This window comes from Salvelinus sp. IW2-2015, linkage group LG33, assembly GCF_002910315.2.
Source record: "Salvelinus sp. IW2-2015 linkage group LG33, ASM291031v2, whole genome shotgun sequence".
Classification (NCBI taxonomy): Eukaryota; Metazoa; Chordata; class Actinopteri; order Salmoniformes; family Salmonidae; genus Salvelinus; species Salvelinus sp. IW2-2015.
In genome coordinates, this window is record NC_036872.1 from 12,967,379 (window position 1) to 12,991,864 (window position 24,486).

At 40.8% G+C, this 24,486-nt stretch overlaps 3 protein-coding genes across 3 annotated transcripts in view; all 3 read right to left on the reverse strand.

The window, feature by feature from the left end:
• rnf10 (ring finger protein 10) overlaps positions 1-12,123 on the reverse strand; it is a 28,149-nt gene extending 16,026 nt beyond the window's left edge. The window contains exons 1-4 of the mRNA XM_023978392.2: positions 11,555-12,123; positions 707-891; positions 219-424; positions 25-115 (exon numbers count right to left, since the gene is read on the reverse strand). Of these exons, the coding sequence (XP_023834160.1) occupies positions 25-115; positions 219-424; positions 707-891; positions 11,555-11,720 (648 nt within the window). The 5' untranslated portion in view covers positions 11,721-12,123. The remainder of the gene's footprint in view (positions 1-24; positions 116-218; positions 425-706; positions 892-11,554) is intronic.
• A 1,319-nt stretch (positions 12,124-13,442) lies between these two features.
• Positions 13,443-19,919, reverse strand: pop5 (POP5 homolog, ribonuclease P/MRP subunit). Its single transcript, XM_023979392.2, has 5 exons — positions 19,829-19,919; positions 19,605-19,747; positions 17,700-17,849; positions 17,267-17,350; positions 13,443-14,002 (listed from the first exon to the last, which is right to left on the reverse strand). The coding sequence occupies exons 1-5, from the start codon at positions 19,846-19,848 to the stop codon at positions 13,920-13,922; spliced, it is 480 nt and encodes a 159-aa protein (XP_023835160.1). The 5' UTR covers positions 19,849-19,919; the 3' UTR covers positions 13,443-13,919.
• Positions 19,920-21,901: 1,982 nt separating this feature from the next.
• On the reverse strand, positions 21,902-23,807 carry LOC111957895 (uncharacterized). Its single transcript, XM_023978978.2, has 3 exons — positions 23,195-23,807; positions 22,819-22,963; positions 21,902-22,663 (listed from the first exon to the last, which is right to left on the reverse strand). Exons 1-3 carry the CDS (start codon positions 23,604-23,606, stop codon positions 22,318-22,320), a joined length of 903 nt encoding a protein of 300 aa, XP_023834746.1. The 5' UTR covers positions 23,607-23,807; the 3' UTR covers positions 21,902-22,317.
• Between the last annotated feature and the right edge of the window lie 679 nt (positions 23,808-24,486).

Below are 24,486 nucleotides of genomic sequence, written 5' to 3' on the forward strand. Positions count from 1 at the left end.
AGAGGGCTGATGTACGGAACCTACCACTTGCTGCACACAGTCCCAGTTCACCAGAGTGTCTGGGTCAGTGAAGTGAGCCTTGTAGTCCTGGTCATCGGTCACCACAAACTGGCAACTAAGGCAAAAGGAGACCAAAAAGTTAATAAACACCAAACTAACAATTCAACAAGCCTTCTGTCATACTGTACAAGAAAGATTTGAATTGAGAGGGCGCTCACTTGGCCTGCAGGAAAAGCTCCTTGTTGAAGGGCTTATGCTTGTGGCCCCACTTGTTGCGGCGGCCCCAGCAGGAGTGTCCTTCTCCTCCTAGACCACCATGGCCCACACGAGGCTCAAAGGTGAAGTTGAGCAAGTGGTTTAGACTGATCTTTTTAGGTCCAGCAAACTGAGCCGGGCTGAACTCAGCCTGGCGGCACTCTGCTACCTGAGGGAAGGGAGAAAATAATTAGAACCCGACTTTCCTGGTTCACAGGCAGGAATAATAATATTCCTATGGGTTGATGCTGCCTTGTTTCTACCGATCAGTGACTCAAACCATTCTAGCATATAAATATTCACTGTAATAAGTGCTATTTAAGAGCTAACAAGATCCCAAAAGTTGGAATATACAAGTATAGGGCCGAACAAAGCTCTCTTAAATAGGCTTATGTAGGTTATTCCATAGCCAACAACAGATACATGTTTTTGTTATCTTGTGAATGCTCACCTCTTCACATCTTCCTCCACCTGTAACGCCATACTGCCGGGATCCACCTCTCTGGGGAGGTCTCTTGTCAAAATTCTTGCTTTTCTGTGAATTGGTGCGACGAGGGCCAGGGAAACTGTCACTCTTGGGAACGGAGGGCTCTCGCTTGCGGCTGTAGCGCTTAGAACCTCCATTATTCTTACCATCTGGGGAGAATCACAGGGGAAAATAAGGGGATTTATCATTCCAGCAGGATCATCAGCAATTCTATTTGCATTATCATAGCTTTTCTCATGCTCACTGTTGCGGGGCACTGTGATGTAAAGTAGAAATTAACTTGTACCAGCTTGTAGCCTAAATCAACCAAGGGAAGGGTGAAGATTATGCAAATCTTGCTGATATTATTACTGTTGTACCAAATACCTCTCTGAAAGACACCAAAGCAGAAAGGCATATTGGTAAAAGGTAAACATATCCTGCCGGTCCTCTAGTTTAAAAAAAAGCTAATCTTTAGAACCCACATGACTAGTACAGGGTGGGCCGTGTCATGTGCACTTATCAGCACAAGCCAGAGCAAGTCAAGTCATACTTGCACACAAGTGATAGATCACTCTAAAATGACCTGTTATGTGTGTAGATCCTGTTACATGCCTCAATCCCAAATGAATGGCAAAGATACAGTCTACAACAGTGGTCAGCAACCGGTCGACCCCTACCTAAACCATTTTATATTTCAACTTCAAATGAGGTAGAGATTAGAGGTCGACCGATTATGATTTTTCAACGCCGGTACCGATTATTGGAGGACCAAAAAAATCGGCCGATTTTTAAAATGTATTTTATTTGTAATAATGACAATTACAACAATACTGAATGAACACTTATTTTAACTTAATATAATACATCAATAAAAATCTATTTAGCCTCAAATAAATAATGAAACATGTTCAATTTGGTTTAAATAATGCAAAAACAAAGTGTTGGAGAAGAAAGTAAAAGTGCAATATGTGCCATGTAAAAAAGCTAATGTTTAAGTTCCTTGCTCAGAACATGAGAACATATGAAAGCCGGTGGTTCCTTTTAACATGAGTCTTCAATATTCCAAGGTAAGAGGTTTTAGGTTGTAGTTAATATAGTATTTATAGGACTATTTCTCTCTATACCATTTGTATTTCATATACCTTTGACTATTTGATGTTCTTATAGGCACTATAGTATAGTACAGCGTTACCCATCGCTCCACAAAAGCCGCGGCCCTTGCAGAGCAAGGGGAATAACTACTCCAAGTCTCAGAGCGAGTGACGTTTGAAACGCTATTAGCGCGCACCCCGCTAACTAGCTAGCCATTTCACATCGGTTACACCAGCCATTAGGCTGATAGGCTTGAAGTCATAAACAGCGCTGTGCTTGCAAAGAGCTGCTGGGAAAACGCACGAAAGTGCTGTTTGAATGAATGCTTACGAGTCTGCTGCTGCCTACCATCGCTCAGTCAGACTGCTCTATCAAATCATAGACTTAATTATAACATAACACACAGAAATACGAGCCTTTGGTCATTAATATGGTCAAATCCGGAAACTATCATTTCGAAAACAAAACGTGAAAAAACGGAACCGTTCGGTATTTTATCCAACGGGTGGCATCCACGAGTCTAAATATTCCTGTTACATTGCACAACCTTCAATGTTCTGTCATAATTACGTAAAATTCTGGCAAATTAGTTCGCAATGAGCCAGGCGGCCCAAACTGTTGCATATACCCTGACTCTGCGTGCAATGAACGCAAGAGAAGTGACACAATTTCACCTGGTTAATATTGCCTGCTAACCTGGATTTCTTTTAGCTAAATATGCAGGTTTAAAAATATATACTTCTGTGTATTGATTTTAAGAAAGGCATTGGTGTTTATGGTTAGGTACAGTCGTCTAACGATTGTGCTTTTTTCGCAAATGAGCTTTTGTTAAATCATCCCCCAGCGTTGCATTGATTATGTGCAACGCAGGACACGCTAGATAAACTAGTAATATCATCAACAATGTGTAGTTATAACTAGTGATTATGATTGATTGATTGTTTTTTAAGATAAGTTTAATGCTAGCTAGCTTTCAACTTACCGTGGCTTCTACTGCATTCGCGTAACACACACAAGCAGTCAGTCTCCTTGTGGAGTGCAACGAGAGGCAGGTGGTTATAGCGTTGGACTAGTTAACTGTAAGGTTGCAAGATTGGATCCCCCGAGCTGACAAGGTGAAAATCTGTCGTTCTGCCCCTGAACAAGGCAGTTAACCCACCGTTCCTAGGCCGTCATTGAAAATAAGAATGTGTTCTTAGCTGACTTGCTTAGTTAAATAAAGGTGTAAAAAAGTAAAAAATTAAAACCCCCCGGCTAAATCGGCGCCCAAAAATACAGATTTCCGATTGTTATGAAAACTTGAAATCGGCCCTAATTAATCGGCCATTCCGATTAATCGGTCGACCTCTAGTAGAGATGTCCCAAAGATCACAGATAGCGGAGGGAGGGAGAGCTATGCTGCTATAACAGCCTCCACTCTTCTGGGAAGGCTTTCCACTAGATGATGGAACATTGCTCCAGGGACTTACTTCCATTCAGCCACAAGAGCATTAGTGAGGTCGGGCACGGATGTTGAGAGATTAGGCCTGGTTCCAATTCAAACCAAAGATGTTCGATGAGGTTAGGGCTCTGTACAGGCCAGTCAAGTTCTTTCACACCTATCTCAAACCATTTCTGTAACACCTCGCTTTGTGCACAGGGGCATTGTCATGCTGAAACAGGAAAGGTCCTTCGCCAAACTTTTGCCACAAAGTAAGAAGCACAGAATCGTCTAGAATGTCATTGTAAGCTGTAGCATTAAGATTTCCCTTCACTGGAACCAAGGGTCCAAGCTCAAACCATGAAAAACAGCCCCAGACCATTAATCCTCCTCCGCCAAACTTTACAGTTGGCACTATGCATCGGGGCAGGTAACGATCTCCTGGCATCTGCCAAACCCAGATTCATCTGTTGGACTGCCAGATTGTGAAGTGATTCATTACTCCAGAGAACGCATTTCCACTGCTCCAGAGTCTAATGGCGGCGAGCTTTACATCACTTCAGGCGACGTATGGCCTTACGCGTGGTGATCTTAGGCTTGTGCTTGGCCGTGGAAACCCATTTCATGGAGCTCCCGATGAACAGTTATTGTGCTGACGTTGCGTCTAGAGGCAGTTTGGAACTTGCTAGTGAGTGTGGTGTGGCCTACCACTTCACGCCTGAGCCTACTACTTCACAAGAACAGCACTTGCAGTTGACCGGGGCAGCTCTAGCAGGGCAGAAATTTGACAAACGGACTTGTTGGAAAGGTGGCATCCTATGACGGTGCGAAAGTCACTGAGCTCTTTAGTAAGGCCATTCAACTGCCAATGTTTGTCTATGGAGATCGCATGGCTGTGCTCTTGATTTTATACACCTGTCTCTGAAATAGTAAAATCCACTAATTTGAAGGGTTGTCCACATACCTTTGTACATAGTGTATAATATGGCCTGATAAGAATATTGGCAAGTCAAGCATAGCCAATATGCTGTGATAATGTATTAGGCCTAATGCACAAACCTCATTCCTACAGAACTGTATTTTTTTTGTTTATGTTGCATAGGCTTGTTTTTTTTAAGTCATGTTCAAAAATATATATATTAGAGCGGTAGACCCCGGCTTTCTTTTTGACTGCGAAAGTGATCTTGACTCAAAAGATTGGTGATCACTGTTCTACAACGACGAAATGAGATGTCATCCACTGTCGTAAGGCCTATAACTAGCTAACTTAACTCCACCAGCCTCTATGGACGACTGTACAAAAATACAAAATTAATATTCTGTATATGCATGAAACAGACACTTGGAATAATTTTCTCCTCAACGGAGGGTCACATATAGCAGTTATGAAACAGCCCACCTTAGCCTGTTTGGACAATAGTTTACCTGTGGTTAGATATCAGTAACATATTGAAAAGGCCTATATACATGAAATTCAATGCAATGTGCAGAAAGCATTATGCACCCGACTCTTGGTGAATGTTTCAATGCTCTGTCAAAAGGCACGACTTACATCTCCTCCAATATCACGTAAACAAACCAGCCCTACAACGTAGCGTGGATCAGAGTATGTGAGCGGAGCGTGCCCAATGTGACTGCAGCGTGGCGCGAGATTCCCAAAGGCTGGAGCGTCGGCCTCCTCGCCCGCTTCAATTTCGCTCCAGTAGTTCAGGGCATGCCCGCCACAGCATGCATTTGTAGTCTACTTGTGTGCTACTAATAGCCCCTTGCTTTAGCTACTGTCATGGAGTTCCCTAAATATTTTCATAAAGAAACTGATAAAAATCAAGGTAACTTATAAAGATCAGGACCAAGAGAGAAGGTGATGTAGTGTCCACAACTAAAGAATAATTGTGGAATCTGAAAATACACTTATCTGAAGTATAATGTGCACGTAGTAAGAACACTATGCTAAAAGAAAGGAATGAGGTGGGTAGATAAATACTTTGCTAGAATGGCACACAAACTACAAATCAGATCTCTTAAACATTTTGTTATATTATCTATACAATAGGCCATAACTGATTTTGGCCCAATAAGCCTGGCATATTTGATTGGGTTATTTAGCCAATTAAACAACTATGCCCAGCCTGGCAAGAACGCCCAAAAAAGGGTGTTTAGCATCCCCAGCGGCTCTGCAAGTGTGGAGAGAATATTCTTCGCTGCTGACCTGCTCTCCAGGCACCATCGCATGAGCCTGAAGCCACAGACGGGCCAAACTCATGATTCTGAAAATAAATTCAAAAGGAAAGTCATTTTTTATTTCATTTGTATTTAAATTCTAAGTAAGTCACAGCCTATATGCGCAATTTATAGAATGTAATGATTTAATACTATGAAATGTGCTTCATGTCCCTACCAACCTATTGTGTCGCACTTGCAACTGCTTCAATGTATTTCTTTGTAGGCTATAGCCTTGAAATAATATAGCCTAAATAATTAATTTTAATTCCTTCTTAGGCTCACTGTCTGGCTCCTGACCCATTTAGTGTTTATGCTGTTTAATATGACACGTAGTCTATTGAAATGATGGTCACTTCTTACATTCACCTTCATGTTTTTTCAATTACTTTTCATTCAAATCCATATGGTTTGGTTTCAATACCTTAAAACCAACTTGGTAGGTCCAGGTAGTCACAAAAACAGATGGGGGCCGGTTCAATTGTGATCTTAATGAGTGGAGCAAATTCAGAGCAGGAGTTTTTTTCCCCTGTGAGCGTGGAGTGGTTTTTAGGAAAGACATGGACATACATGGAGCGCAAGCACGAGCGGGATTTCCAATCGCTCAACTCTGCTCACACCTCTGGCTTGGATGACCAGTGTGTTGTGAACAACAATGGTGGAATTGGCAGTTCACCTTCAAAATAAAAGTCCCCCACTGAACTGATGCAAACGTATAAAAAGTGTAATCGTGCAACTGTACTAGACGCTAAACAAAGTTGAAATGTTGATGTATAAATTCAGCAAAAGACAATAATTAATTTGACACAAAAAAATGTACGAAATCTGTTGAAACTGCACTGTGGATGTATTATACTTCAGAATTGCATTAGGGACATACAGTACCAGTCAAACATTTGGACACCTACTCATTCAAGGGTTTTTCTTTATTTTTACATAGTAGAATAATAGTGAAGACATCAAAACTATGAAATAACACATATGGAATCATGTAGTAACCACATTTTTTTAACAATTCAAAATATATTTGAGATTCTTCAAAGTAGCCACCCTTTGCCTTGATGACAGCTTTACACACTCTTGGCATTCTCTCAAACAGCTTCATGAGGTAGTCAACTGGAATGCATTTCAATTAACAGGTGTGGCTTGTTAAAAGTCCATTTTTGGAATTTATTTTAATCTTAATGGGTTTGAGCCAATCAGTTATGTTGTGACAAGGTAGGGGGGTATACAGAAGATGGTTCTTTACCAAACAGGGCTAAGTCCATATTATGGCAAGAATAGCTCAAATAAGCAAAGAGAAACAACAGTCCATCATTACTTTAAGACATGAAGGTCAGTCAATAAGGAAAATTAAGAAATTTGAACGTTTCTTCAAGTGCAGTCACAAAAACCATCAAGCGCTATGATGAAACTGGCTCTCCTGAGGACCGCCACAGGAAAGGAAGATCCAGAGTTACCTCTGCTGCAGAGGATAAGTTCATTAAAAAAAGTTACCAGCCTCAGAAAAAAGAAAATAAATGTAATCGGCAATTAACTGCACCTCAGATTGCAGCCCAAATAATTGCTTTAAAGTTCAAGTAACAGGCACATCTCAACATCAACTATTCAGAGTTGACTGTGTGAATCAGGCCTTCATGGTCGAATTGCTGCAAAGAAACCGCTATTAAAAGGACACCAGTAAGAAGTGACTTCCTTGGGCAAAGAAACACGAGCAATGGACATTAGACCGATGGAAATCGGTCCTTTGGACTGATGAGTCCAAATTTGAGAATTTGTTCCAACCGCCGTGTCTTTGTGAGACGCAGAGTAGGTGAACGGATGATCTCTGCATGTTTTGTTCCCACCCTGAAGCATGGAGGAGGTGATGTGATGGTGCTTTGCTGGTGACACTGTGATTTATTTGGAATTCAAGGCTCACTTAACCAGCATGGCTACCACAACATTCTGCTGTGAAACGCCATCCCATCTGATTTTCGCTTAGGACTATCATTTGTTTTTCAACAGGACAATGACACAAAAAACACATCCAGGCTGTGTAAGGGCTATTTGACCAAGAAGGAGAGTGATGGAGTGCTGCATCAGATGACCTGGCCTCCACAATCACCTGACCTCAACCCAATTGAGATGGGTTGGGATGAGTTGGACCGCAGAGTGAAGGAAAAGCAGCCAACATGTGCTCAGCATATGTGGGAACTCCTTCAAGACTGTTGGAAAAGCATTTCAGGTGAAGCTGGTTGAGAGAATGCCAAGAGGTGCAAAGCTGTCATCAAGGCAAAGGGTGGCTACTTTGAAGATTCTCAAATACACTTTTTTGGTTACTACATGATTCCATGTGTTATTTCATAGTTTTGATGTCTTCGCTATTATTCTACAATATAGAAAATAGTGAAAATAAAAACCCTTGAATGAGTAGGTGTCCAAACTTTTGACTGGTACTGTATATTGCAATGTATAGCCTTACCCCATTTCATGGACTCGATCCCTAGGTATCAGCCTACTCAGTAACCACGTTTATGCGAGTAAAGCCATACCGTATACATTTATTTTTTTACTTAAAAATCACGACAGCTGTGATGGAAACAATTCCGGTACAATTTTATAAATGCTGACAGAATGCGAGAAATGGCAGTGGAAACACATTTATGGGCAAATATTGATATAATAACCATCATATCGAAGTAAATTTGGAGTCACGCGATGATGTGTGGTCCTTTTACTACAACTCGGGGAAACCATGCAGTTTATTAGGCTACAGATTAAATAAGTTATGAACAACTTCACAAGGTGGTGAACGTGCACGGTGATCCTGCTGCTCCTTTCCAATAAATATCGAGGGTCTTATTCTGGTGACATGATGATCGATGCTTGACTCACTCTTATCTAGGGCTGTGACGGTCATGACATTTTGCCATGCAAAAGACTGCCGGTGTCATGGTAATTGCCCATTAATTAACAAACACATTTAGCATCTCCAGGTCTCCACGCCTTTGGAACAGCTACATAAAAGTAGATGTCTAATAAATTCATTTCATATACACCATCAAAATAAATACATTTTCTTAGGCAGGTCTAAAGAAACATGATAAAAAATGGATTTCAGAATAACAGAATATTGTATGTTATCTGGTTATGTGCCACAGAGGACGACAATTCACATTTATGTTACTTGTATTCTCATTTTTACTTTCAAAGGGAAAGTAATTATGAAAAAATTATGAATGTTGGGTTCTTACATTTCCCACAATCCCACCCTGTACAAAACAACATGCAGATGTCTCATCCGAGTCTCTGTCGTACCTATTGTGTTTATTGGACATTAATTTTGCATTGTACAGCCTTACCCCATTTCATGGACCCAATATTCATAGGTAAGGCTGTACATTGCAATATGAATGTCCAATACACAGAATAGACTGACTGGGAAGGGGATTTTCCACAGGTTTGTTCCACCTCAAAAAGCACTTTAAGAGGATTGACACCAACCATCTCAGATTGTTCTGAAATCGTTCACCCAAAATGACATTGGTTTCCTTACCTTGACAATAGACTGCTTACAGGGTATGACTGCAACCCATGGTTTGGTTTTGTTGCCCACTGTTTCAAATGCTAACTTCTTGGCATTTGTGGCACAAATCTAATGCAAGTCAATGGTATCTATATTAGCATTTCAAAACTTTATGGTCAAATCATTAAGTATCTAAAAATTGTTACTTATAGATCAGGGATTGGCAAATTGGGGCCCGTGGCAATTACACCTTGCATATTCTACTATTCTAACTTGCAACAGTAAATTGAGACTCTCTCTCCCCAGTCAGTCTCAATATACTTTGCAATTTAGAATACGCAAGGTGTAATTTCAATTTCATTGTGCATCAGTAGTTCTTCTCTTGTTATGTAACACGGAACCCAAACCGGCTGCGTGTGTGCATAAATGTATTTTGTCCCCCCACACCAAACGCGATCACGACACGCAGGTTAAAATATCAAAACAAACTCTGAACCAATTACATTAATTTGGGGACAGGTCAAAAAGCATGAAACATTTATGGCAATTTAGCTAGCTAGCTTGCACTTGCTAATTTGTCCCATTTATCTAGCTTGCTGTTGCTAGCCAATTTGCCCTGGGATATAAACATTGAGTTATTTTACCTGAAATGCACAAAGTCCTCTACTCCGACAATTAATCCACACACAAAACGTTCAACCGAATCGTTTATAGTCATCTCTCCTCCTTCCAGGCTTTCTCTTCTTTGAACTTATATGGTGATTGGCATCTAAACTTTTATAGTATTACCACGACGACCGACAACACAGTTCATCTTTCAATCACCCACATTGGTATAACCAATGAGGGGATAGCACGTGGGTAACTGCTTCTATAAACCAATGAGGAGATGGGAGAGGCAGGACTTGCACTGCGATCTACGTCACAAATAGAACTGACTTCTATTTTAGCCCATGGCAACACAGACGCTCATTGACATGCGCGAGCAGTATGGGTGCAATAATTTAATAATATTGATTTCTAAATATATTTTGCAACACGAGCGGTGTAGTCAGGGTATAAGTCACTGACAGTCACTCAATTAGCCCATGTCTGCACATTTTTTTGAGATTGTTTAGTTTAGATAGCTGGCCGCTAGACAAACTTGTAGTTGGCCTAATTATTATTGAATTACCAATCAGGGGTCCACCATTGAATTAGTTAGTCACTGACGAACTGACTAAGTTGAAATCGGTATTTGACACGGGTTTCAACGCCACCATCAACCTGAATATCACATGAAAAACGTAATATTTCTCTACACCCTATGGCAAAAAGTGTAGAACTGCAGGAAATTGGCTGTAAAACCGCAAATGTTCCTCTGTCCCATGGCAAAATGAGTAGAATTACATGAAATTAGTTATAAAATTGCAGAATATTCTCCCTCCCCATTTCAAAATGTGTAGAATTACAGCCAACGTGCTTTAAAAACCACAACATTTTCTCTACTTCCCATGGCAAAGTGTAGAAATGCACATTTAAAAAAATATATATAAATCAGTAAAGTCACTACCCGCTGTCAAGAAGGGGTAGCTAAAATGTTTTGCTCACACGGTGGGGACGGGGGAGCATCATGATGATTTCAGATGTTGTGCCCCCCATCCCAATCAAAGTTGCCCATCCCCTTTATAGATCATTTGGTTACGAAGCACAAAAGCGCTAATATAGATACCACTGATTTGTGCTACAAATGCAAAAATGTTAGCATTTGAAACAGTGACAATGTTACCAAAACATGGGTTGCAGTCATACCTTGTCCATAGAGCATTTACATGGTAAGGAAACCAAAATGTTATTTGGTTAAACAAAACACCTAATAGAAGGAACAGCTCCTTCTAGTGGTCAAAAGCTGGTCATTATAGGTATATATCCCCTTCTATAAACTGAAATGATTAATTTCACTGATGGGGGGGTGACATCACCAAATTCACTGAGAAGACATTACACAGGATGAAGAAACAATACTCCAAGCCGCAGTTCCATACTACTTCAGACATACGAGAACTGATACTCTATGCTTGTTGTTCGGTTGGGATTGGCGTGGGGTGGTCCGTGGGTGGCTTTTGACCAGTTCTTTGGAGTCATGTCTACTCATTGTTAGAAAAAAGTTTGGCCCAAATCGGATGTTAGGTACTGGGCATATATTTATTGAATATTATAATAATCCTATAAACAAAAAAATTGTCACTGGATGCAATCACTTTGCTTAATTTCTCAGAGATCAAATTACATTTCAACAAAATAATATTACTGGAATGCTCATCTTTTCTGTTCTATCTACAGAATCAATTTCAGAACAATCTGAGATGGTGGGTGTTATGGCTTATGACATGGAATGACCCCACAGTTACACTATATCTAAGAAGCTAATATTTGTATAAACTCTTTAGAATTGTAATCTGTGGGTGTCATTTAGTAGGCTGATTAGCCGTTACCTATGGACCTTGTGTCGCTCTACTCCGTGACACCCAAAGACTACAATTCTAAACCAGCTAGAAGGAGATTGGCTAGGATTTAGTTCGAATTAGAAAAGACATTGATTAATGTTCACCTGTTTTCGGTTTAGATTCTCCAGGTGTTGGGCCTGTAGAACTCGAACGGGGAGGAACCTTGTTGCTGTTGGCATTGCTGTTTGGATTCTTCTCCATGGTTGTGTCCTTTCTGCGAGAGGTATTTAGGCCGAGCTCCGGGGAGAGAGCGTCCGAACTCCCTAGCATTAAATGGGACAAAGGGAGAGGAGAGTGGATTGTAGCGAGTGCGGGTCAGGCAGCGAAGGCCCTGTTTAATTTCGGTCAAACTGGGAGACTCCATTACGGCGACATCTTGACAACAAAACAAACCAAGAAAAATAGAGACACAATTTAGGCGTCTCAGTAATGGAGGCGGTGTAGAAATTGAGAACGAAGCGAAGGCTCACACCGCGGGGCCAAGACCCAGGAAAGTTGAGCGTTTTCGCGTTCTGGGAAACACTTGGCCCCAAAAAGGCGTTGACCGTTCTCCAAAGAATGGAAAACGGACAATTGTGAAGTTATCCCCCAAAAATATATTATCTAACGGACGAGCTAAAACTAATGGCGACAGGTCGCCAAACAGGAACCACAGAGACCCGGATGAGACGTTTGCGCGTTGTTGTTTTGTACAGGGTGGGATTGTGGGAAATGTAGTAGGAACCCAACATCCGTATTGTTTGTGTTTCTTTCTGAAAGTAAAAATGAGAATACAAGTAACATACATGTGAATACTAGTTCAGAGTGAATTGTCGTCCCCCTCATTGTGGTCCTTCTCTAAATGTTTGAGGAAAAAGTGGCAGTATGGTTGGCTAGCTCTGGAAAACCCAAGGTCTGGGTACATATACCCAGACCTTGAGTTCTCAATTGAATGTACCGCATGGACTATAGCTGGATCAATGAAGAAATTGGAGGGGAGGAAGTGTAGTCACGGTTGGAGTCAGTGTTCTTGAAAATACAGCTGGGTGTAACTTTCCTAAAACATTAAGTATATATTTTGTAATTGATTAAAAAAAATACACACACACACACACACTTTACAAAAATATAAAACACATGTTTCATGAGCTTAAATTAAAGAGCCCAGAAATGTTCCATATGGACAGAAACATATTTCTCTCAGATTTGTTTACATCCCTGTTAGTGAGCATTTCTCCTGTGCCAAGATAATCCATCTACCTGACAGGTGTGGCAAATCAAGAAGTTGATTAAACAGCATGATCATTACACAGGTGCACCTTGTGCTGGGAACATAAGGCCACTAAAATGTACAGTTGTCACAACACAATGCCACAGATGTCTCAAGTTGAGGGAGTGTGCAATTAGCATGCTGACTGCAGGAATGTCCACTAGAGCTGCTGCCAAATAATTTAATTCTCTACCACAACTTTGTTTTAGAGAATTTGGCAGTACGTCCAACCGACCTCACAACCGCAAACCATGTGTAACCACAGCAGCCCAGGACCTGCACATCAGGCTTCTTCACCTGCGTGAATGTTTGAGGCCAGCCACCCGGACAGCTGATGAAACTGAGGAGTATTTCTGTCTGTAATAAAGCCCTTTTGTGGGGAAAAACTCATTCTGATTAGCTGGGCCTGGCTCCCATGTGGGTGGGCCTGGGAGGGCATAGGCTGCGCCACTGCCCAGTCATGTGAAATCCATAGATTAGGGCCTAATTAATTTATTTCACTTGACTGACTTCCTTATATGAACTGTAACTCCGTAAAATTGTTTAAATTGTTGCATGTTTTGTATCTAGTTTTGTTCAGTATATGAAAGATACGCTCCAAATGTTTCCAAAACTGTATCACGTGTATTTGCGTTTAGACAGAGCATTTGGCCCGCATCAGAGCATTTTCCACAAGGCTAAAGGGGACATCCAATGGCTCAATGTAATGTAATGGAATTGGAGTCATGAATAAAGGCAAATGGTTGGCTTGCTAGAAGAGATTTTATTATTTTGCTTTCAGAAAATGTATACATAACAGTGTAGAAAATAACATTAATTATACACATAGCAGAAATAACAAAACTATTTATGTACACATGTCCCATGTTTTATTTGCTTTGTTTTAATTAGCTCACAGCTGATCTGCATTCACACGACAACAGCTGCATTGAAGCACCAGGCTCTATTCCAGGGGTATTCAACTCTTAATCTGCGAGGTCCGGAACCTCCTGGTTTTCCGTTCTACCTGAATTAATTGCACTCAACTAAATTAGTCCCTAATTAGAGGTGAACAATGAAAAACGTGGAACTGGCTTCGAGGTCCAGAGTTGAGTTTGAGGGCTCTATTCTGTCATGAAATCCATCAGCCCAATAACAGAACTACCTGTATTGGGATTAACAGTGTCTTCCCAGAGGTGAGATACACTGCAAGTAGCAAGAGTGTCAGAATGATGTTGGGGTCACTCATCCTCCTCTTCTTCATCATCTGCCTCTTTCTTCAGGGTGCAGCTCAGTACTGACTTGCGGATCTCTGATCTCTCTGCTGCACAATGAAAGACAAACAAAACAGCCACAGTATAGTTTGCTCAATTCTCAGTTCAATGGTTTGAAATCAAACTAGATGGTAATTGTACATGAATTACAAAAGCAGCGTGACTTGCTTTACCTCTTTAAAAAGTATTTTTGTGGTAATGGTAGAAGTTTAAAAAGTTTTACTTTACCATTTAAAGCAAAGTAGTTTTGAAGTGTGTATGGTTTTGAAAAATGTTATAGTAGTGGTATTGTCTGCAGTAGTAATGATGGTGACTGGTTATAGTTGAAAACATAGGTAGATGAAAGGTTAGGATAGCCTGAACATATGAAAGCTGGTTTGCTGTATCTAGCTTGAATGGTTCAATAATTAATGTTGGGGAGTTATTTTACGCTAATTTATATAGTTGATCAATTTAAATAATTTGAAGTTAATAGCCTGAACATTTGAAAGGTGGTTTGGTATCCCTAGCTTGAACAGTTCAAGAATTACTGTTGGGGAGTTATTTTATGCACATTTATGCAAATGTATTTAGTTCTAGTTTATATGTGTTATAGAAGTAGATAGCTTGAATGTTTTAAAGTTGGTCTTGTAGCTTAATTGGCCAAGGAGCAGGAACATTTTCAATTGCTACCTCTGCATTTCTTTGGTTCTCATTCAAACCTATGTTAATTTATGCACATTTTAAAATGGTTAGTTCAATTATAGTATCAAAAATCTATTGACAAGCAACCTAAGTATGGTCAGTCAAAACATATCAGCGTTGGTTTGGAGTTAATAGGTTAAGCGGTGAAAGAGGAGAGATCTAGAATTATACTTTCAACCATTCTAGTGGATGGCTCTTTTTTGCCATTGAAATGCATTGGTATCCATACCAACGGCTCCGTTTGGGCTGCTCGATGAAGCAATATGTAAGAGCTGTTAGCTAACATTAGCTAGCTGCTTTTCATCACTCTAAACTGACAAATAGCTGTAACCTTTAAAACCTGTTTGGGATAGGGGGCAGCATTTTCACTTTTGCATGAAATGCGTGCCCAGAGTAAACTGCCTGCTACCCTGTCCCAGATGCTAATATATGCATATTATTAGTAGTATTGGAGAAAAAAACACTCTGAAGTTTCTAAAACTGTTTGAATGATGTCTGTGAGTATAACAGAACTCATATGGCAGGCGAAAACCTGAGAAATCCAACCAGGAAGTGGGAAATCTGAGGTTTGTAGTTTTTCAAAGCTTGGCCTACCGAATACACAGTGTCTATGGGGTTAAGTTGCACTTCCTAAGGCTTCCACTAGATGTCAACCATCTTTAGAAACTTGTTTCAGGCTTCTGCTATAAAGGAGGGGCTCATGAGACCTGTTTGAGTCAGTGGTCTGGCAGAGTGTCTCAGGCTCGTGACGCGCGCTCCCGACAGAGTTCGCTCTCGTTCCAGCGCTTTTCTAAAGACAATGGAATTCTCCGGTTGGAACATTATTGATGATTTATGTTAAAAACATCCTAAAGATTGATTCCATACATCGTTTGATATGTTTCTACGACCTGTAACGGAACTTTGAGTTTCTGTCTGGACCTAGTGCTCATGAAGATGGATTACTGGGCTTAACATGCTAACAACGAATAGCTATTTGGACATAAATTATGGACTTTATGGAACAAACCAGTCATTTATTGTTGAACTGGGATTCCTGGGAGTGCATTCTGATGAATTTCAAAAGTAAGTGAATATTTATCATGTTATTTCTAACTTTTGTTGACTCCAACATGGCGGAAATTTCTTTGGCTGGATTGGGCTCTGAGCGCCGTACTCAGATGATGCTTTTTCCGCAAATCTTTTTTTGAAATCTGACACAGCGGTTGCATTAAGGAGAAGTCTATCTTTAATTCTGTGAATAACACTTGTATCTTTTATCGATGTTTATTATTAGTATTTCTGGGATTTCTGTGGCTATCTGCAAGATCACCGGATGTTTTGGAATCAAAACATTACTGCACGTAACGCGCCAATGTAGACAGATTTTTGGATATAAATATGCACATTATCGAACAAAACATACATGTATTGTGTAACATGATGTCCTATGAGTGTCATCTGATGAAGATCAAAGGTTAGTGATTCATTTTATCGATATTTCTGCTTTTTGTGACTCCTATCTGTGGCTGGAAAATGGCTGTGTGTTTTTAATTTGCTGTATTGGACTTGTTAATGTGTGAAAGTTACATATTTCAAAAAAATATTTTTGAATTTCCCGCTCTGCCTTTTCAGCGGAATGTTGTCGAGGGGTTCCACTAACGGAACGCCTGCGCTAGAAAGGTTAAAATTGTAAAATATATTTTTGTTCAAACGCCAGATTTGAATAGCAGAGAAGTAGAGGAAGATTTCATATACTGTAACTTTTTGTCTAAGGGTTCATAAATTCAATCTGGAGTGCCAGAGTGTGCTCAGTGCCCTCTGGGCGTTTGTAAATTCAGAGCGTTTCACTCTCGGTGCGTTCAGCGCGCACACTGGACGCTCTGGCCGAGGTGTAAGGTTGATCCGAGCGTTCTGGCCACACAACGGCAGCCAAGCACCCAAGCTAACTGGCTAATGTTGGTTAGCTAATTCCAGACACAAATGAGGGAACATCTCACTCTGACCATTTTACTCATCCTATTTTTAGGTTATCCAAAGTGTTGGTGACTAACTTAACTGCTGCTGGCAACAATTCAATCATGCTTTTTTAAACCGACGTTTACTGACACCAGCCATATTCAACGGGTGTTGAGCGTTCGTTATTCTGTGCTCTGGCACACTCAGACGAGAATACTCTGACATCGGGGTAGATCGCCAAAGTGAATTTACGAACTAAGCTGATCGCAAAGTGGTCAAATAAGCTGATGTGTCAAAAGTTATTGTTTACAGTGAATATTGGAAGTGATGATGTCACAATGAGGCGCTTTAGAAAGTTGAAAAAAAAGTCCCATTAAAGTGAATGAAGATAGACAAAAAGACTGCAAAATTAAGTTTAAAAATATGAAAAAGTTACGCAAGCACACTATTCCAGACCTTTCTGCACATTAAAGTTTGAACGGCATTTCTATCTTAAACAGTGTAAGAGGAGTAGCGTACAAAATAATAACAAAAAGTATATTTGCTTTGGAAGTCCCACCAAATTATAGCTTCTCTGTAACCTGGTTGTTGCCTATTCAAATTTACTAGATTACTAGGCATATTGTCTGCAATGAGAAAACCGTACATGGGTAAGGAACTGATGTACAAAAATAAAGCAAACCATTGCATACCTTCACTCTGACAGAGGGGGAGCATCCGGTGGAGCTGCTGAGTATTGTATCGGACCAGAAATTTCTGACATGTCCGGATCGTTCCTGCATAAAATTAAAGTAAGTAGACATTGAATTTGCAGTTAGTTACCCTCAGTGCAAAATATATATCTTTGTTAAATTGATGACGGCACTAGAGCTGGTATATATATTTTAAAAAATTGTACACAGTTTATAATGTTCAATTGTAATTAGTATGCTTTGATTAACTGAACAAACTTCTTTCATATAAGCCCTCTTAGGTGGAAGACAAAACAGTTCAAATAAAAACAAGTTAGAAACCTGTCTTTTTTTGTGTGCAAATAAATACAAATAATGTATGCATGCGTGTCACTTTTACATCCCAAATATCAGCTACAACTTGTTCATGCAAACGGAAGTTGGTCTGTCTTACCTCCCACATGCAAACAGTTCAGAAAACATGGCACTCTTTGCCCTCGGATCTCTAGACGGGTGATGAATGGCAATGCAGACCAGATGAGTCTGTAGTGGCTCTTCCGACAGCGCAGGAACACAATTCCAGTGTGGGCATTCAGATATTTCACTGAAAAATATAATTTATTCATTACTTTTATGAATTATCCTCAGCCTTTTTTACCCCCAGCCAATTTACCCCACCCTGGATGGAAAGCAATTTGGGGTTAAATCAAATTGTATTTGTCAAGTGGTTCGTAAACAACAGGTGTAGACTGACAGTGAAGTTCTTACAGGTCCTTTACAGATCTGGGGAAGGGTACCAAAACATTTGTAGCATTCAAGGTCCCCAAGAAAAGTGGCCTCCATTCTTAAACGGAAGAAGTTTGGAACAACCAAGACTCTCCCTAGAGATGACTGTCCAGCCAAAACAGGGCAATCTGGGGAGAAGGGCCTTGGTCAGGGAGATGACCAAGAGCCCAACCGTTCCTCTGAAGATGGGAGAACCTTCCAGAAGGACAACCATCTCTGCAGCACTCCACCAAATCAGGCCTTTATGGTGGAGTGGCCAGATGGAAGCCACTCCGTAAAAGGCCCATGACCACCTGCTTGGCGTTTGCCAAAAGGTGTCCAAAAGGCCCGACCATGAGAAAGATTCTCTGGTCTGATGAAACCAAGATTGAACCGTTTGGCCTGAATGCCAAGCTTCACGTCTCGAGGAAACCTGGCACAATCCCTACAGTGAAGCATGCTGGTGGCAGCATCATGCTGTGGGGTTGTTTATCAGCAGCAGGCACTGGGAGACTTCTCAGGATTGAGGGAAAGCTGAACGGCGCAAAGTACAGAGATCTTTAATGAAAACCTGCACAAGACCTCAGACTGGGGTGAAGGTTCACCTTCCAACAGAATGACCCTACGCACACAGCCAAGACAACGCAGGAGTGGCTTCGGGACTTGTCTCAATGTCTGAGAGGCCCGGACTCAAACATCTCTGGAGAGACCTGAAATTAGTTGTGCAGTGACGCTCCCCATCCAACCTGATAAGAGCTTGAGGATCTGCAGAGAAGAATGTGAGAAACTCCCCAAATACAGGTGCCAAGCTTTTAGCGTCATACCCAAAAAGACGAGGCTGATTTTGTTAGCTATTTATCAGTTATGGCTTGGGTGTAGAAGCTGTTCAGGTTAGTGGGTTAAGTGCTTTCCTCAAGGGCACAACAGCAGTGGTTCGTACCACCAGCAGCCCCCTAGCTGCACGTTGAGTTCCAACAATATCACTTATCTTATGTAATGTCAGCCAGTGGTGGGAAAAGTACCCAATTGTCATACTTGAGTAAAAGTATATACCTTTTTCAATAGAAAGATACTCAGTAAAAAGACTACCTGAGTAAATGTCAGTGTTTGGTTGTAAATATACTTAAGAGTAAATCATTTCAAATTCCTTATTAAGCAAAGCAGATCGCAACATTTTCTTGTTTTTAAAATGCACGGATAGCCAGGGGCACACTTCAACACTCAGACAATTGACGCTTGGGTTTAGTGAGTCTGCCCGCTCAGAGGCAGTAGGGATGACCACATTCTCTTGAAGTGCATGAATTGGACAATTTTCTTGTTCTGTTAAACATTTTAGTACTTTTGGGTGTCAAGGAAGCTGTAGGGAGTAAAACGTACATTCAGGAATGTAGAAGTAACAGTTCAAATAAATAAAGTACAAAAGCAGTTTACGCCACTGTCAGTTAACTAATCAGAATTGTTATTGTAAACCTAGTCTAGCATAGTGGGCTGCAAGCCCTTTTCAAGTGTATGCTATTGCATCATTAACGTTACTTTAAGTGATCAAATCACATTGCTTAGTTACACAAGGTGGACTAATTCCCTTTATCAATACCTGAGAATCCGAGGCTGGACAGTGCAGCGCCATAGTCACCGTGCGCTCGAGCTACTGCTGCTTTTGTGGCAGAGTAGATGGCTCGGTCATCTAGCAGTAACAGATTGCGTCGATTTGATACGCAAACTTCACACAGCAAATATCTGCGAATAAAAGCGTTTGATCAGGAGGGGAGAACTTTATAATTGTACACATTAGCAACATGTAAATACGAGCTATTTTACCTGGATTTTAGTCGCACCATTTCGCTCACATGTCGATATTTCTACTTCCGTGTTGGGTAATTTAACGAATGACAACTCCTGGTGGGGCTCAAGATTGATTGGCATCATGATAAACCAATCGCGATCTTTTACCAAAATAGCTTTACTGCGCAGATGCACAGTCAGAGGAGCTCGAGTCCAGATTGTCTTGGCTAGAATGGATACAGTTTATGTCCTAACTGTTGTCCCACCCTAATTATCCTAACCTGCTACGAAAAGTCAAATCTGACAAAAAATGTAGCCTATGCGGATGACTCAACACTATACACGTCAGCTACTAACTACAGTGAATGAAATCACTGCAACATTTAAAGAGCTGCAGTTAGTTTCAAAATGGGTGGCAAGGAATAAATTAGTCTTACATATTTCAAAAAGTTAAAGCATTGTATTTGGGACAAATCATAAACTAAACCCTAAACCTCAACTAAATATTGTAATAAATAATGTGGAAATTGAGTAAGTTAAGGTTACTAAATTGCTTGTAGTAACCCTGGATTGTAAACTGTCATGGTCAAAACATGTTGATACAACAGTAGCTAAGATGGGTAGAAGTCTGTCAATGATAAAAGGCTGCTCTGCCTTTTTAACAACACTATCAACAAGGCAGATCACACCTGGACTACTGTTCAGTCGTGTGGTCAAGTGCCACAAGGAGGGACCTCGGAAAATTACAATAGGCTCTGAACAGGGCAGCACAGCATGGCCCTTAAATGTACACAGAGCACTAACAATAATAATATGCATGTAAATCTTTCATGGCTCAAAGTGGAGGAGAAATTCACTTCTTGTTGACATGTTGAATGCACTGAGGTGTCTGTTTAAACTACTAACACACAGCTCGGATACACATGCATACCCAACAAGACATGCCACTAGAGGTCTGTTCACAATCCCAAAGTCAAAAACAGACTATGGGACGCGCACAGTACTGCTTAGAGCCATGGCTACATGGAACTCGATTCCACATCAGGTAACTGATGCAAGCAGTAGAATCAGATAAAAAAAGACACCTTATGTAACAGTGGGGACTGTGAAGAGACACACACACACAGGCACAGACACACATTCACATGATAAGACACGTATACATGGATGTGGTATTGTAAATATGTGGTAGTAGGATAGTGGCCTGAGGGAACACACAATGTGTTGTGAAAAGTGTTCTGAAATGTAATGACATATTTTAAAATGTATATAACTGCGTTATTGTTGCTGGACCCCTTGCAAGCAGCTAATGGGGATCCTTAATGAACACAAATACAAATATCCTTTCTAATCAAAACCAATCCAAACCCCTTTTACTTGGCTTCTGCCAACAGAATATATAACTACTGTAGTACTACTGACATTTTTACCTCTATATGCAATGTTTCCCCCTTTGACTGTATTATGAAACTGAGTTTAAGTTGTTGACGTGTTTTTTCTTATTTTTCCTTTTCCCTCATTACCATTTATAACTCATAACAATTTCTTATTTGCCATTTCATGGACAATTAATTGTCAACAACTCAGCATAGATGTTTTTGCTAGCTGTTGGTTTCTCATGATTTAGTAGTCCAGGTGGAGTTCTTTGTCCACCACTTTTCTTCACACCAACTGTCAAAACTTGTGTTGAAGCATATTTTTATTTAACTAGGTAAGTCAGTTAAGAACAAATTCTTATTTTACAATGACAGCCTACCCCCGGCCAAACCCAGACGACCCTGGGCCAATTGTGCACCGCCGTATGGGACTCCTGATTCCGCCCGGTTGTGATACAGCCCAGGATTGAACCGGGGTCTGTAGTGATGCCTCTAAAACTGAGATGCAGTGTCTTAGACCGCTGCGCCACTCAGGAGCCCTAGCAAGAGAAGGTCTCTCTGTCAGCTGAGAGAAAAACCCCACCTGTTGCTTGAAAACTGCAGGTGAAAAAACAGGGAAAACAACAAGTGAATCACACATACATAAGATACAAGACAATGAGATTGTTGCCACAGTTTAGGACTGTACCCTTTTATGAACAACTTTTGTTTAATGCAACAAAAAAAAGAGAGACAGAGTTTCGCCAATTTAATAAGATTCAGTTTCAATAAAGGAAAAACAAACACATTTCCAATAAACATATGTGATTATATACAATATTTGCATCTTTACAAATCAAAATCTTTCTTACAAAACACAACAACACAGATAATTTAATATATACAAGCATTTGCTGAAGTGCAAAGAACCCCATACCCCTTGGGGTATAACATCTTAAAAATATATAGATTTTGCAATTATTTAAAAAATGTTAGGTAGTGAACACATCACATCCACTACCTTCACATAACAGTAATAAAAGTTGTTGCCCTCAGAAAAATAAATGCAGCTTCATAGACTTGAGGACATTCGAGACAACATGGAGATGGGGTTATGGAGCATTGCAAGGTAAAATGTGATAGTGTGTACAATCCTGGTTTGTGTCATCTTTATCTGTAGGAGAGAGCAATGAATGGAGAGTGTAATAGGTGGACTCCATTGTGCTCACAAGATACCTCCACCCCCCCCCTGTCACAGTTCAGGGCAAGGCCTAACTCCACATTGGTCAGCAGGGGGCCCACGCCCTCCCCCCACAGATCAACATTGGTATCCTGCAGAGACCATGGAGCTCCTGGCCTTTCTCGTGGGCCCCCACTTGAAAGCTCCCCCACTTTCCGCATGCCAACTAGGCTTGGCCCCTCTACGGCACCACCAGCTGCCTCCTGAAGACCTTGGAATAGAAACAGCAGATCAACTTGAAGCTCCAGAATGTTTTCCTTTGACAGCAAACTGTATCTGTGGAATAAAAAGGTGAAGAGTGGAGTCAGGACCACAGTACTTTTGCCTCATAATCACAACTTTCAGTTTCCATAGATATGGAATATAGTTATATAAAAAGTTGAGGTAATACAGCTAAGTAAGTATATCATCATGTCAACCATGACTCTTACCGTGTGGGAAGCTTGCGTTTTGCCATGTAGGAAAGGACAGGCTCAATGTTCAGGTGTTGAGGATTCAGCACACGGAGATGAATCTCAGCTCTCATTACTGTCACTGACAGAACATCCTGACTGAGAAGGAACTCCATGTCTGTATCTAGTGGGGGGGAAAAACATTATGTAAGGCCTAAATGAAAGAAGTACCACTCAGAATGTGACAGTGGCCCCATTTCTCCTCACTAGAATGAATGTTATCTTCTATAAAACCTAAGTCTGAATTTAGATTCTTTATTGTAGGTCTGTCTACATAGGCTTACTTATTTAGTCCAAGAGTAGGCACAATAAATGGCTGAGTATCTACTTCAAATGCCTGGATTTAGATTCCTACCTCCACTGATACGACCCTGAATCCCCTTGACGCCTCTGCAATGGAAACGTAACTGACAGCAACGATAGACCTGTCTGACAAAACGGAATAGCGGTTGCTCTGGATAGACTGCACGCCGTAAACCTCCTTGGGGCATTGAAAGCACCCGAAGACGATGTAGCTGTGCCAAATCCATCGGGAGCGCGTTGGTTTCCATCCAAGGCACTGCCAACAGTGCGCAATGTTGCCGCTGTGTCGCCTCGCTCTCCCGTCGCCACCGTCTCAAGATATCTGTGTGTAAAGTCTTGTGTCCATCCTGAAAAGTGGATGACGTTGACAGTAACTCCTTAACTGCGCGACACTGTACTCCAATTAAATGAGTAGTCATAGATAAGCACATTAAGGCAATCCAAAATAAGGCTGTAAAAGCCATGGTGGTGGGTGCGTAGTTGGAGTGCTCTACTAGAGTTGTACCAGCTCCGTCCAGTGGTACAGCTTTACTGAAAAGGACCGCTTATCTCCGTGGTTTAAGGGGTATGCCCTTACGCTGACAATGACCGGGCATTCTGCCACTTAGAATTTTAATTCTGTTTCTCCACACCCTGTTTTTTTCGTGCCCCTAACCACCTATTTGCACCCCACTGGCCCATAAAATGCGTTTGCATAATAAGGCACCCGAGAACACCTACTCCAGTCATTCAAATTCAGCTACGCAACTAATGACCCTAATTACACTATATTTGGACCACCAAGAATGGTTTCATTTACAAGACAAATAAAAGGCACAGAAACCGAGATTACTTTCTATATGGATAGCGTTCGCACGTAGACAGTCCTGTATGTTATGAAGCCCCAAATTATCTTACATTTCATGTCAACTTACATTTAGTCATTGTTCCTCCACTTCACCCAAAACAATATAATTACCATGATAACAAGTGGGGTTGGTGTTCGTACTAGTGTTTGAAAAATGCTGCGAGCGCCATATCTCTTGTTCCATTGAGCTACTAGGCCTATTATTGATATGACACTACAGGGACCACAGTGGCCCCTGTAATTTAGAGTACAATGTGCAGCTCATTTAGACAATTAAGATAGTTAATTTACTAATTCATCCATACATCAGTTGATCTATTGTAAATAACCACATTAGAATACATGCATTTGAAATAGTTTACTTGGAAGAAAAAGTGCTTGCCATAAGACCAAGATCTATTGACAAAATACTTTTTTCAAGAATCACCCACTGCAGTCTTTGCAAACAACCTCATCGAATATTTTTGGAACAGGACTGAAAATTATCACATTGAGTG